This window comes from Salvia splendens, chromosome 16 (genome assembly GCF_004379255.2).
Source record: "Salvia splendens isolate huo1 chromosome 16, SspV2, whole genome shotgun sequence".
NCBI lineage: Eukaryota > Viridiplantae > Streptophyta > Magnoliopsida > Lamiales > Lamiaceae > Salvia > Salvia splendens.
Genome location: NC_056047.1, coordinates 13987350 through 14001485, shown reverse-complemented (window position 1 = coordinate 14001485; position 14136 = coordinate 13987350). Strand labels below are relative to the sequence as shown.

At 36.0% G+C, this 14136-nt stretch overlaps 2 protein-coding genes and 1 pseudogene across 2 annotated transcripts; all 3 read right to left on the bottom strand.

The window, feature by feature from the left end:
- Nucleotides 1–1660: 1660 nt before the first annotated feature.
- On the bottom strand, nucleotides 1661–3667 carry LOC121772340 (non-specific lipid transfer protein GPI-anchored 7-like). Its single transcript, XM_042169402.1, has 3 exons — nucleotides 3125–3667; nucleotides 2806–2847; nucleotides 1661–1909 (listed from the first exon to the last, which is right to left on the bottom strand). The coding sequence occupies exons 1-3, from the start codon at nucleotides 3654–3656 to the stop codon at nucleotides 1812–1814; spliced, it is 672 nt and encodes a 223-aa protein (XP_042025336.1). The 5' UTR covers nucleotides 3657–3667; the 3' UTR covers nucleotides 1661–1811.
- An 827-nt stretch (nucleotides 3668–4494) lies between these two features.
- On the bottom strand, nucleotides 4495–7143 carry LOC121770212 (annotated as a pseudogene).
- Nucleotides 7144–9623: 2480 nt separating this feature from the next.
- LOC121769853 (FAM10 family protein At4g22670-like) lies at nucleotides 9624–13605 on the bottom strand. Its single transcript, XM_042166618.1, has 11 exons — nucleotides 13339–13605; nucleotides 13106–13148; nucleotides 12716–12871; nucleotides 12535–12622; nucleotides 12362–12442; nucleotides 12207–12271; nucleotides 11631–11771; nucleotides 11432–11548; nucleotides 11055–11351; nucleotides 10822–10879; nucleotides 9624–10087 (listed from the first exon to the last, which is right to left on the bottom strand). Exons 1-11 carry the CDS (start codon nucleotides 13446–13448, stop codon nucleotides 9990–9992), a joined length of 1254 nt encoding a protein of 417 aa, XP_042022552.1. The 5' UTR covers nucleotides 13449–13605; the 3' UTR covers nucleotides 9624–9989.
- Between the last annotated feature and the right edge of the window lie 531 nt (nucleotides 13606–14136).

Sequence of the window (14136 nt, the reverse complement as noted above, 5' to 3'; positions counted from 1 at the left end):
CTTGGTCCGGACCATGCATAGGTGGCATAGCACGACAGATCCTGTGTACAAAAGGATGTTGAAGGATGTCATCGATGGATGTCGGCGCGATTTGGGCATGCCACCCATTGGAGATGATGGCGCCGAGATTAGCGGCGGGGGCGGCACGGGCGACGGCGGGGGCGGCAAGGGCGACGGCGGCACGGGCGACGGCGGGGGCGGCACGGGCGACGGCGAGGGCGGCACGGACGACGAGGAGTGAGCCGAGTCAAAAATTTTATTATGTAATTTTTTCTTTTTTATTATGTAATTTTTTTTCTTTTTTTATGTAATTTTTTAATGAAGCATCTGCAATTTTCTCGTATTCCGTGTCAAAATTATAATTCTGTTACGTATATTTGTGAATTTGTGATTTTTTTATTGCGGGAAGTCCTAGTGGGAAAGGGCGATGGGAAGGGCGGATTGTGAAGGGGATGTCCTAGTGACGTGGCAGTGGGATGGGAAGTCCTAGTGACGTGGCAGGAGGTGTTTTTGGGATGTCCTAGTGGATGTCCGAGTGGGACATCCAACCACTGGAGATGCTCTTACTCTCTATTTATCTCTCCTATTTTATTCTTTCTCTCTTACTTTTTAACATAATTTCCTAATCTTTGTCCCTAAAAGTTTTGTATCAACTTCGTTGGGACACTTAAACTCTAATTTTTTAAAAAATAGTGACACACATACATCATAAAATATAGTAATCTTATCACAAATATTGAAGAATAAAGCAATAAGGTCAATTTTGGTTAATTAGAACAATCCATTTGGTATCTAGGCAAACCCCTGTTAGTTTCGGGATATTTTGGGTTCAGGCTAATTGAACTTTTTAAATTTTGGGCTATAACTTTTGGGCTTATTCCACTTTATACTTGGGCTATTAGGTTCGGCCTGCCTGTCCGGACAATTTTTTACAGCCGAATGATCCTATCTTTGTGATTGGATCATTCAAAATATTTACTTTTATACTCCCTTCCGTCCCAAATTTAAGAGTCCTAATTAATTAGGACACGAGTTTTAAGAAATGTAAAGAAAAGTGGATTAAATAAGTCAATGGAAGTATTACTTTTATAATAAAATATGAATGGAATAAATTGATGGAATGTGGGATTACTTAACATTAATGGTAAAAGTGAAATATGACTCTTAAGTTGAGATGGACGGAAATGGCAAAACAAGACCATTAAATTGGTATGGAGGGTGAGTATTCATTTATTCTAACAAAATGTCTCGTTTTCCTTTAATAAAAATATGACTTGAATGGTATCATTGCATCACTTTGACGTAAGCAAAAGTTTAATTTATTTTAATAAAGTGTCATTAATGGAAATAGTTATTCTATCATAGTACTACTATATAACTAATAATTTAAGTTATGTGATAGGGTCACAATGACACTGACAGGGAGTAATCACAATCACTGTCATTAAACTTAGTCCTATATGTGTTGTAATTCTCCGAATTTATCGATGATAGTAACATTGTTCAAAACGTATGTGGCGGAGTGACACGTGGAAGTGATAAGATTAATAATTTGTTAATCAATGATGCATACATAGTATTCTTTTCATAATAATTAGATTAATCTTGACTACACTCACAACTGAAAATAGAAATCGCAATTCGGGATCCAAAGCGGAAATGATATGCCAATATAATTATTAACCCATGAGATAAATAAAAATCACGCAGTGTAGTAGTAGTAGTAGCAACATCCAAACTTATTAATCTCTACCATCAAAACAAAATAAATCATACATAGAAATGGGTATTATATATGTCGATTTCTCCAACTAATAAAAGAAGGTGAAAGCTGAGGCCAGAAGGAGAGCCGGCATCCCCATCTGTGTGAGTGCACCAGCACCGTTCCCGCCGTTGCCACCGGGTGTCGCTATTTAAACACACAGTGTGTAAGTTACATGTCAAACTTACTATAAATAAACAGAGATAAAAAAAAATATTGTACTCTCAAACACCCATAAATGTTTGGAACCATTGCTAAGATGATTTTCAGACCATTATTGTAGAGATTTTCTTACAATATAATGAAAATTGAAAACAAACAAACAGATGCAATTCAATTTGGACAAACTATTAGGTGTATGTTTGAATAGTTGGTCGGCCACGAGGGTCAACATTTAACAGCTCGGAAACAGCGTTAAAATGGTCACTGTAGTGTACTGGTCAAATCTTTGACCTTATAATAGTCTCTCTATTTGATTTGGTAATCGCTGTACTAATTAATTACTAAAAGATTCTTCTTCTTTTTCTTTGTTTAATTCCAAATACACAACACAACCTTTAGATTACCATAGTACTACATAAATTGGGTCATCTTAGAGAGCTTGTAGTAATTCAATATTTAATAATATGTAAACTTCAACTGACAAATGTTACGAATCAACATTAAGGTGATGGCGAAAGCTAGCCTTGTATTTTGAGCTAGTCAGAATTTTTAGGCAGTATTGTTGTGAACAATCATAAATTTAATACCCCAATAAAATAACGAGCATGATTAATTTGTAGTAATATTCATGTGTCATGTGCCATATGTCGTGTGTCTATTAATATTTGCTATCAATTATGTGTAATATTACTAAAAAAAATGTAACATGGGAGAGGGGAGTGTTACATATATTAATGTAACAACGATTGAGTCTGGGGATATAATGAGTTTTTATGTATTTAATTTGACAATTAGTAGAACTACTTAAATTATTTAGTTAAACTTGGGTGAGGGGAGTGTTAGTAATTAGTAAAAGAAGAGGCATAATTTAATTAAGTTACCTGGAGGTGGGAGAGATGAGGAGCCTGGAGCGTCAGCAAGAGCTGTTGACAGAAACCAAATTCAACATGTGTATTAGGTGGCCATTCATATAGACAACATGTGTATTTCTATTTTCCACTGTTTTACTTTTACAATTCAATTTTTTATATTATCAGTAAATATTTAATCCCGAATATTTAACGAGTCGTCAACTCGCTGAGTCACACATACCCTTCTAATGTTCACACCAACAAAATGATTGGCTCTGGATGGAGCAAGCTTAAAAGCAAATAATTATCCAAAAAGTGAGGTTGAGAGAGAGAATTAATGTGCACATACCGTTGCAAGCACTGGTATTGCTAGGGAGGTTGCAATGCTTAGGGAGCTCAAGAGCTTGAGTGATATTAACGGGGAGAACGCCTGGGTTTCTGATCAATCCGCAGAGGCAAGGAAGCTGAGTTGTTATGACAGTTTTCATGGCGTCGCAGCACTCCGCTGAGGGTTTCGTCGAGTTCAAGTACTCCGCGCAGGGCACCAGCTTAGAGGCGCAGTCCGACGACTGCCCCTCCGCCACTCTTCCAGCGGCCAACAGGACCACCACCGTCATCACCGCCGCGATCGTCGAGGACCTAATCGCCATTGAATTGATAGATCCGAAAATTAACCTTTTTTTGGTGGTGGGTTTGGAATTGGGATTGGAGAGTGGGGTTGTTGAGAGTTGAGGACTCGTATCGTATTTATTGAATTTGATAGCGTGTGTATGTGAGAAAATGGGATGTTGAATTAGTAAAAAATAGAATAGAATAGAATAGTATTCCCATGGAAGTAACATTACATATGAAATGGTGTGGAAGGAAGGCGAGTCTAGCATCTAGATCCTTTGTTGTTTTTAATGAATACATTTGACTAATTATTTTCATATTGACTTGTGTTTTCAATTTAGTTGGAAATTTTTAAAATTGCTTTAGTAAGAGATACCATCATTTAATTCTGTATGTTTGGTATGAATTTCCTTTTTAAATATTAAATTTTTGTGTGACTTTCAGAAATATTGATCACACAATATCAATTTAGGCATTAACCAGTACGAATTTTAGCGAGGGGAACATCCATCAAAATAAGACCATTTCCATTTTTAAGTAAAACTAGTCTAATTTCAGTCACAATTTAAGTAAAACACCTTATATATAGATGATAAATTATCCCAATTTAATCTCAGATCATATCCATTTCGTTAGAGGTCTTATCATTTTGGAAGAGTATTATGAAATTAAATACTCCACTATATAACAAATTAAAGCTACCACTTTGTTTCATCTAAAAATATCCATCTATACGAACTAATTTGTAAAAGAAATTATTGGCATGCATAGTAGAAAGATTAGCATTTTATGTCCACTGCTCCACTATATCCATTCCAGCCTAGAAATTCTCCCTTGTCTCCTCTCTTCCTCCTTCGAAAAAGGCCTATAAATACTGTTTTTAGTATTTGCTGTCTTGTTGATCCATTTATCTATCCCAATGTATGAACTTTTACAAATTTGAGATCCACTTAAAACACATTTCTCCTCATGTATCAACCGTTGATGATTCATTAGCATATCTATAAATTGTTATTCATTGATCATCGCTCTGTATCATGCAACAAACACAATCTAAACACACCACATTGCACAACATTGATAGTAACTTCCACAGTTGGTACATATTTACGCAGCAGGCAGCAGAGGGGTCGATGTAGCACCACAAGCCGCCAAACATGCTTCCTCCATTCTTCTTACAGATACCGCAGCGTTACAAATATTCGCAAATGATCGCATGTGTTTCATCCCATACTGCGCCAATGGGCCGCACTGAGCTTCAAAAACACGAACCTGTTCATCGGTCATATATGTCGAAAACATAAAAAATTTCAAAAGTAGCTATTTCAACCTTTGGCTTCAGACATAAACAGCTTGGCCGACACACACATGATAAACACACAATTAAGAAAACAAACCATTGATTTCAAACATTCCCAGTCATCCACAAGGGGCAAACCACCTCCTCTTCTTGATTTAAGGACATTAGGAGACTTTGCTGGGCCGAATAAGATAACGCCGATAATGTCCAAGCTACCATCAAGATGCTTCCGGTGCAGCATCGTGCTCGTAATCTGCTTCAGCAGTTGTGCCTTCTTTTCTGTGCCATCATTCAATCTGTTGTACTGCATCAGACACAGAATGGAATCCAAGTTCCATAAGAGGGACCACGAGAAAACTCTGCACGATGCATCGACTTACCATTTCCCACAGAGACAGAATATCGGCATCCCTCTGGTTGACAACACCCATGTTAGCTTTGGCATTGAATTGATTGGGTGGAAGGTTCTCAGGCGCCAGATCAAATCCTTGGAACAGATACAACTTCTCACTTTTGATGCTTTTGTTCCCGTATTCCATAACATGAGATCCAGCATGTATGTGCTGTAGTTAGATGTTCGTCCCTTGACCTACAATAAGTTGCAAATGTGCAGCAAATTCAAACTAGCCATCCACCTTACAAGCCATCAGTCGGATTTATACCTGGTCGTATTGTTGCTGTACTGTTTCTCGTTTGAGGTTGTGGGACTCGCTGCACTCGAAAGACAAGCATACACTATAAGCATCAGCAAGCCCATCCAAAAGCAGAAGCAGAGAAGATGAAACCAATGTTTAAATGTAGCTATGATCAAATTAACGAGGATTCATATAATCCTGGCAATTAATGGCACATTCCAGTTTACAAGATAGCGATGGAAAATACGTCACACTTGAAACATAATGTTTCAAAATTTCAGTTTGAAAGGAAAAGGATGGGAAACATGCATGTCATGCTTGAGATTCGAAAAAAAAAAATCAAAATCGTACAGCTCAGGAGCTCGTATGTCAGCTAGGCACGTCGTAATTTCAAATGCACCACATAAGAACAGAATGTGTAGGACTAATAGTTCAGTAGCATAGTCAGAAGTACCTGTCTTCCATCCAAGCAACGCTATACAAATCTCCCAAACATGTCATGTACTCGGGAGGAGGCGGGGGATCCATCCCAGGACAGTAAGTTCCCCAGCTACTCTCTTCAGCATTTGATGCTGTGGTCACATAGACATCCAGATCATCCGGCATCATACCTTCGAATACACTTCCACTCTCACATGCTTCAATATATATCACCTGCATGAACCAACCACAGACGACGTCAGGCACCAAAAACAACTCACAAGGCCTTCAAAACTGTATTAAGAACCATTTCTTTGTAGGTGCCGGATTCATGCTTCTTCTTTAGAACATCAATGAAATCTTTTCCATACAGATATGGCATATTCGGCATCCCTGAGGATTACAACAGAGACTTAAGTCATGGGCTGTGTTACAATGCTAAACGGACGTTCAATTCAGAGAATGTCCACAGGATACTATTTACTCACCACAGAATAGTAAATAAATATCGTGTCACTTGGTTTACTGTCAACAACTTTACCACTTCCACCTGTTACAGCACTTGTGTTGCCTAGGATTACAGCGTAGAAATTCTCCGTTCTGACTTGCTCACTGGTATAGTCCTTCAATATGAAATCAATAAAGCAGGTTTAAAATATATCTAGAAACCATCATGTCAAGTTAATTCTAACATAGATGCCAAAATAATCAAACTGTCAAGTCCCTCACCATTAGAGGCTTCGAGATTGAAATGATTATTTCAGGGAATAATCTTGACATTAGTAAATGTCACAATTAGAGTTACCTTTGGAACACCAGCATACACGTCGTCGCCTGTTGGGTGATTGATCAAAATTCCTTTTCGAGGATTTAGATCAGTCATTGCAATGTCATCATACATGAAAACTATAATGTTCTCATCTTTGATGCCTCCTTTTTTGAGTATTTGGTATGCATGGCAAACATCAGCCTGCATTAATCCTCTTCCACTTCAGTCCCTTTTTCTTTCCATCTCTTTCCTACTTTACAAATTTTATAATCAAAACTTATAAATGTCCCCATAGTTCTTATTTTTATGTGTCGGAAGTCGGAAGGAGTATTTCTTATAGTCAAATAAATAAAAAACAACTCTCGAGTGATGATAGCAAGTGCATAGTAATAAATAAGTTTAGTAAATAAATAAACCTGATGACGGTAATTTCCAAAGCCATTAGAACCCGCCACCTGGTGGCATTCTCCTCCGTGGGCAGCCGGATTATGGGATCCCACACGCCTTGAAGAGGCAGCGCCGCCGCCATAAACATGAACAGCACAAAAATCCAAGCAAAAGCCATCCAGAAATGCACAAATGAAGTGCCGTAGGCGTTTGGTAGTCTTATTAAAAGCGGCGTGCTCCGGCATGCAGCGACACCTGTGCCAGCTGCAGCGGGTGGGCCCACTGCTCACCCGTCATCTCTCGCCTTTTTTTAATTTACTTTCAGGCGACTTCATGATGTCTCTCTATTTATTCAACTCCTCAATTTATATACTCCTCCTTATTCAGGTGATGGCGTTCAATTAATTGTGACACTTTGGTATAAAAAAAAACTAAATAAGAATCAATTCGATTTTATTTATTGATCCTTAGACCATGTTTATTACAAATTATCCAACCTAATCTAATTATCAACTTTTTTAATACTTAATTAACACCATCTTTCACACTATCCATATTCATCTAACCCAATCACATATTTTTTTATAAGTTTGTACTTAACCATAACTAGAAAATATGAAATTATATATATATAATTATAGGAAGAGAATATATGAGATTTTTTTATGTGCAAAACTATAGCCAATTTGACCTCTATTAATAGAGAATGAAAAATTACAAATTTTAGTATAATTTTTATAATTTTTAATAAAATATATAAAAGATATATAAATTTTATGAAAAATGATTGTGCCACTTGAAATAAAATATATGAAGACCAAGCGATTTGAGGTGGGTGTCAATGGGATCATGGTCTATGTGAAAGAGAGACCGTGAATTTAATTTTTTTAATTTTTTCTATAAACATAAATCTGAGGCAGGGGTCGAGCACCCACACCAATAAACATGGTCTTATAGCCCTAGCCACCAATATAATACTTCCTCCAACCAATGTTACTCAGTACCATTTATTTTAGGTCATAAATTTTAAATTAATTTTTAGTGTAAATTAATTAATATTTTAAGTATAATGAGATATCACAAACAAGAAAATACTTAATTAATTCTAATATATTATCCTAATTCTTATATAAATAGCAATAATATAAGTGGATTGGAACGAGATGAAATAGAAATGTGCAGGTAATATGGGATAGAGGGGAATGTATGTGTAATTTCGTCAAAACCTAAAATGATAAGAAATAAAAATAGAATGAAATGGATAATACAATAATAGTATATGAAAGAAATTAATATTCCAATGGAGATAGAAATCGTGACTAAGAAAAAATAGAGTGAACTGCATCAAAAGTCCTTAACTTTTCGGGTTGTGACACCGCAGGTCCCTAACCAAAAAAAATATCGTCAGAGGATCCTAGAGTTAAATATAATCACGAATCATGTTTTTTCAGACCAAAACACCCTCATGCCCTAAAAGGGTATTTTTGTCACTCCATTATATTGTTGACATGTGATTTCTGCCACATTTTTTTCAACAACTTGTTACTTAATTTTCTAATCAGCTATGGTACTTAATACATAATTAAAATTGTCATTATTTACACTTTCTATTTTTTTTATAATATACATATTTATCATTATATGCATTAATTAATATGAAAATAATAAAATGAGATGCTTTCTTCCTTATAAAACTCATTTTCTGGTATTTTTCGATGTTTCTATTTCCCCTAATTTTTATTTGTTTTTTTACCTTGGTTTATCGATCGATTTTATTTATTATGAAAGTACCCAAATTTTGCAGTATTAATTTATAAATTTACATTATCTTAATTTCAAATACTATTATTAATAAAAAAACCTCCAATGATTAAATATCTAATGTCACATGCTTGAATATTTTCAAAAATATTACTCATGTTTCAATTTTATCATGAATGACAAGAAACTATGCAAATTTATATATAAAGACTAAATTTCATATGATGTTAAAAATTTCAGTTTGAGCTAAATTAAAATTCTTAATAAATTATCAATAAATATTAAATCGTCTTAAAGTTAGGCTTAAATTTACAAATTAGTTCGATGATATACAATGAAATAATAGTTTAAATATCAGTGTTTTCAAGAAAATAATTACAATATTACATGTGAAATATATTTTTTTCTATGTATTATTTCATAAATAAATAACTTCACTTTTCCATATTTTTTGTGGTTTCTCAATGAATTTGTTACTTGATATTACTAGTATATTGTTACCACTAACTAGAAATAGAGGAATATAAGAAGTTTTTTTGTACAAATATTGACAAAACTTTAATCACGTATGAAGTACTAGAACTTATTAGGAAATCACATAAGAAGTTGCTAACAGAAATGTGACAGAATTCATATGTCAGCAAATTTAGGGATTATCGAAAATGCCCTTCAAGCCATTTGGGCATTTTCGTAAAAAAACATGATTTGTGAGTATATTTAACGTTATGGTCCTCTAACGATTTTGTTTTTTTGTTAAAGACCTATGGTGTCACAACCCGAAATGTTAGGGATTTTTGAATCCGTTCCCTTGAAAAAATAATACTATGAGAAATGAATAAAATAGAGGTAGAAAACATGATTCCTTTCTTCCTATATTCCATTATAGGAGTATCATTGATGGCCTTAATATTGTGGAACAATTCACCATCTCCAATACCAATAGGTATTGCTTTACATGGCACTGTTTTGAACGTGTAAAAACACTACCATTAAGTTGGAAATGTTTCTTCAACAGGTTGAAATTCTTTACATTACCAGAGCAAACAACATTGTCAACAAAGGGAGATGCATTAGTCTTCAAGTTTGTAGGGCATAAAACAAATTAGCATCCCCAAATGATCACTTATAAGATACATACGCAACAAATCCATGATCTTCACAAGTTGCCATATTCCGAGGTAAATTGAATCATATCATATGTGAACTCAGATTGTAAAGACACATTTCCTGTCTAAAACAGAGTTTTTAAAGCATGATCCGAAAACATGTAGACGCCCTTCAAACAATAGAAACCTCCAATAAAGCCAAAATGGGAGCCAGCAATCACTACTCACTGTGGACCAGCAAATTTACCCATCATTTTCGCTATAATTGGAGATACCTTTGGGTTCGATTGATGCTTGGCCAGGTTAGCAGGGTTCTTCATTACTGAACAAAAACCAACAAGAATAGAAAATTAGAAAATATAGAGCATAATCTTGAGCTCTATAACGCCCACATGAGAAACACAGCTTATTCTTAATACAAGCAAGGTATACCATTCGAAATTAAAGAGCTCAATAAACGTACACAACAAATCATGCAGGTGAATGTTGGATCAATTTACTTTCAATACTACATAGATTGCAACTATAGCACACCAGTGAATGAGCTAAAAGCAATAGTCATGTTCCACTTAAGCAACTGAAGTGATAATATATAGTTCACTCTACATTTAACCTGACAAACATTAAATACATAAAAACCAACAGATAAAAGCAAGGCTATGAAAACTTTATTCCTTTTTTCATTTTGTCTGTTGAACTTTTTGTGAGAAGTCATTGAAAGTTTGGAACTCTAAACAAGTGATCATTCAGCTGGAAATTTTAGTCAAATCCCTAAATTCCAGATATCTGATAGTTAAGCACAAGTAACTAAAGTTATCCATTACAAAAAATCAATTTAAGTTAATAACAAAAAACAAGAATACGTAACGACAAAGAAAGCCATAAGAAGATACTGAGCAAAGTTACTTTCAATAACACATAATGATACATTAGCCAACATAGTAACTATCTTCTAAAAAGATGTTGAAAAGCAAAAGTAGAAAGCATGAAATGTGAAGATCAACCAGCACGAAATTAGAAAATTAAAATTGTATAGTTGAGCAAGAAAATATATACCATCTTGTAGTGCAGCCATGACTTCAGGATCTTTGAATGCTGACATCAATTCAGGATCCTGTCACATTACAATAAATTGCAAGCTGTTAGAATCTGACTTTTGAAATAGCAAACAATGAAACTGATGAAAACAACACAGATGATGTCATGAAAATTTTAAAAAAAATTATTTATCATGTATCCCTTAAATAGCCATGTCCACAAAATAAAACTGATCTGAACAAACAACTCACATTCAGTATCTTGCTGTAGTCCACATTCCCAGGCATACCTCCCCCCATGCCGGGCATACCTCCCCCCATACCGGGCATACCTCCCCCCATGCCGGGCATACCTCCCCCCATACCGGGCATACCTCCCCCCATTCCGGGCATACCGCCAGGAAAACCTCCCGGCATGCCCCCAGGAAAACCTCCAGGCATACCCCCAGGAAAACCTCCTGGCATTCCACCAGGAAATCCACCAGGCATGCCCCCAGCTCCTCTACTTGATGATGATTCCTCTTGTCTCTTGGCCTTTTCATATGCAGCCTTCAAAAAGGAAATATGGAAAATTGGTTTATGCCTAGGGAGTAAAAGAGAACACAAGTGATACATGAAAGATGAGTCACCTGTGCTTCAGCTCGGCGCCGTTGTCTCTCGCGTTCATTCTTCCTATCTTCTCTCTCTTTTCGAAGCCTATCATATTTTCTACGATGTTCCTCAATCTTATGAGCATTTGGCTCAACCTAACAAACATTCAATAGTAATAGGTTGCTATTACTATTATACTATGACAGCTTTACTGCAGAAAAAGATACAAAAGCCAACCTTCTTTAGCACAGCACTGATTTCCTCATCATAGTCAAGTTTTGAGGCCAGGTGAAGATCCTTGGCTGCTTCTTCCCATTTCCCAAGCATGGCCTGTGCTATACCGCGTGACTTGTACCCTTTGGCAGAGTCTGGATTGATCTGCAGTAGAAGTTATCTGTATGACTTTCATCGGCCACAGAAGGGTGTAACACAGACATTTCCCAAAAAATGTAATATGAAAAGACAGATGCTGATGGTACAATGTTAATGCAACATCGAGGATTCAAAACTATCTAAACCACCACAAGCAGATATCCTTAATTTAAAAGAGATGTCAGTGTGGAAGAATGCAAGCAACAGAAATTACATGTGAAATTATTGTACAGAACACATTATCCTGATGCAATATTTATTTACTAATTTGGATGGTTGTAGCTGAATGCAATCCATGAATGCCAAATGCAGTTATGTTGCAAGATACCATGTTATCATCAAGTAAGATTCTTAAATTAATAGAACCAGCAGAAAATAATATGTACTGACAAAATGTGGAATGACAATTGTTACATATCTCAAACAATGTAAGACATATACCTCTAATGCCGCAGTAGCATCCCGAATAGCAGCATTTGGTTTTTTCATTTTAATATAGACACTAGCTGCAAGTTAATAATGAAATACACATATTAGCTAAGCATTTATGATGTAACACATTTAAGAATACAAAAGAAAGGGATATGGCAATACACCTCGGGTTGCATACATAATTGCAGAAGTAGGGTTCAGTATGATAGCCTTGGTGAGACTCTCGATAGCTTCATCATGTTTGCCTATTTAATAAAAAGAAAAAATTATTAAATGGCACAAAGTGATTACTGATTAGTAATACTTGCCAAAAATAATGTTCATAGCAGCAAAGTACCTTCAGAAATTGCTTCCATTGCCTGCATTTTAGCCTCCTGAGAAGCATCTCTGTTTTCCTCAGTGACCTCAACAGTGGGGTCACCCATCTAGAGAATTTTATCATTCAAACACTCATTTTACTGCTAAAATTTCACAGAAATGATGAAATAAAGAAAAGAGGAAATGTGGGCTGTGCAGACCTTCTGTGGAGGATCATTGTCAGGCTCCACAACATCAGAATCATCGAGTTCAATATCAGATTCAACTATCTCAGGCTCCTCTTCTTCCTGAGGTGGCTGTGTCTCATACTCAGTGTTGTCCATATCCTCATCACTATCATGTGCTACATGAGACTTCTGTAGTCCGTCATTTACAAAATATACTCGAGTCATATCTCTAAACAATGAAAAACAAAAAGACGTGCACAACATATGGAATCAAAGAAAAATTGCAGATATTTATTCCTCATCATTGAATGATTCTACACTATATTAATCCAGCCCATATTCACCAGTACGAATAAAAGACCAAAGGAAATGAAACAAAATTTGAAAAGACGAGACACAAAATCTGAGTGAACATGAACATACCGCTTCAGAAGCCCTTGCAGACGACGGAATCTCGCCTCCAAGACTGAAAACCATCAAAACAATTACAGTACATTCAACAGACCGAAAAAATCGAAATAAAATTGGAACTACACGCCGAATCATCTACTAAATTACAAATCCTTAACAGAATTAACCACAGCATTTTTAATAACAAATTTTGCTAAAGGAAAGAGGTAACACACAAAAAAATTCTACTTCATAAATAATACTACCTCTCAACGTATTCCCGGAAAAAAGAGAGAGATGGATCGGAGAGAATGGACGGATTTGCCTTGCACTGTTCGATAAATTGCTTCAGTTGATTTACTTTTGATGAATCCATGGTCGCCGGGTACTGAACTCCTCTGCGCAGCTACTTGAATGGAAATTCTAGCTTTGTATACAAATGGAGAGGGGATGCGAGTCTTGTTGAAGAGAGCAAAGAAACTGAGCTATGCTTTTCTATCCAAGGGGGTCTAGAAGCTTCTAACAAGTTTCGGGTTTTGGATAAATACTAGGGGCTTGTTTGTTAGCATAGTAGTATTCGTTTAATTTATAAAATTAAAAGAAAATTACATTTTTTTCATTTCTTTTAGTTCATGTAGTTTATTCAATTAGGGCATGTTCGGTGTTTGCTAATTGGGCATAATTGGGGAGAAAACATCCGCATTTATTATTGTACGACCCTCTATATCACCGCGGGCCCGCACTGTAGTGTACTATAGCTCACTGTTTTAATTATCTTCTCCAGCGTGGTTTTTAATTATGTGTTCACACAGCACACCAAGAAATGAATGCACAATGACTTCGTTGCCCTTGTGAATGGACTCACCCCCAAATCCCAAAAACGAAAATCATTTGCATCAAGCTGAAGCATTCTTTCTCTCTCTATGTTCTCGCCAATGCACATTAGCCTCGAAGGTATCTGTAGTTGCTGCTCAAATCTTCCGCGGTAAGATTTGTAGGGATCTGAGAGAATGGCCTTCTTCCACGTCTGCAACGCTATGTAGGCATTTCAGAGGTGAGGGTTT

Coding starts and splice junctions, on each gene's coding strand:
- LOC121772340 (XM_042169402.1), bottom strand. CDS start 3,656: ATGCTAGACTCGCCTTCCTTCCACACCATTTCATATGTAATGTTACTT. Junction 2,848..3,124: donor CAATACCAGTGCTTGCAACG/GTATGTGCACAT, acceptor TTCTGTCAACAG/CTCTTGCTGACGCTCCAGGC. Junction 1,910..2,805: donor CTCATCTCTCCCACCTCCAG/GTAACTTAATTA, acceptor GTGTTTAAATAG/CGACACCCGGTGGCAACGGC.
- LOC121769853 (XM_042166618.1), bottom strand. CDS start 13,448: ATGGATTCATCAAAAGTAAATCAACTGAAGCAATTTATCGAACAGTGC. Junction 13,149..13,338: donor TTCCGGGAATACGTTGAGAG/GTAGTATTATTT, acceptor GATGGTTTTCAG/TCTTGGAGGCGAGATTCCGT. Junction 11,549..11,630: donor TCAGTGCTGTGCTAAAGAAG/GTTGGCTTTTGT, acceptor AATGTTTGTTAG/GTTGAGCCAAATGCTCATAA.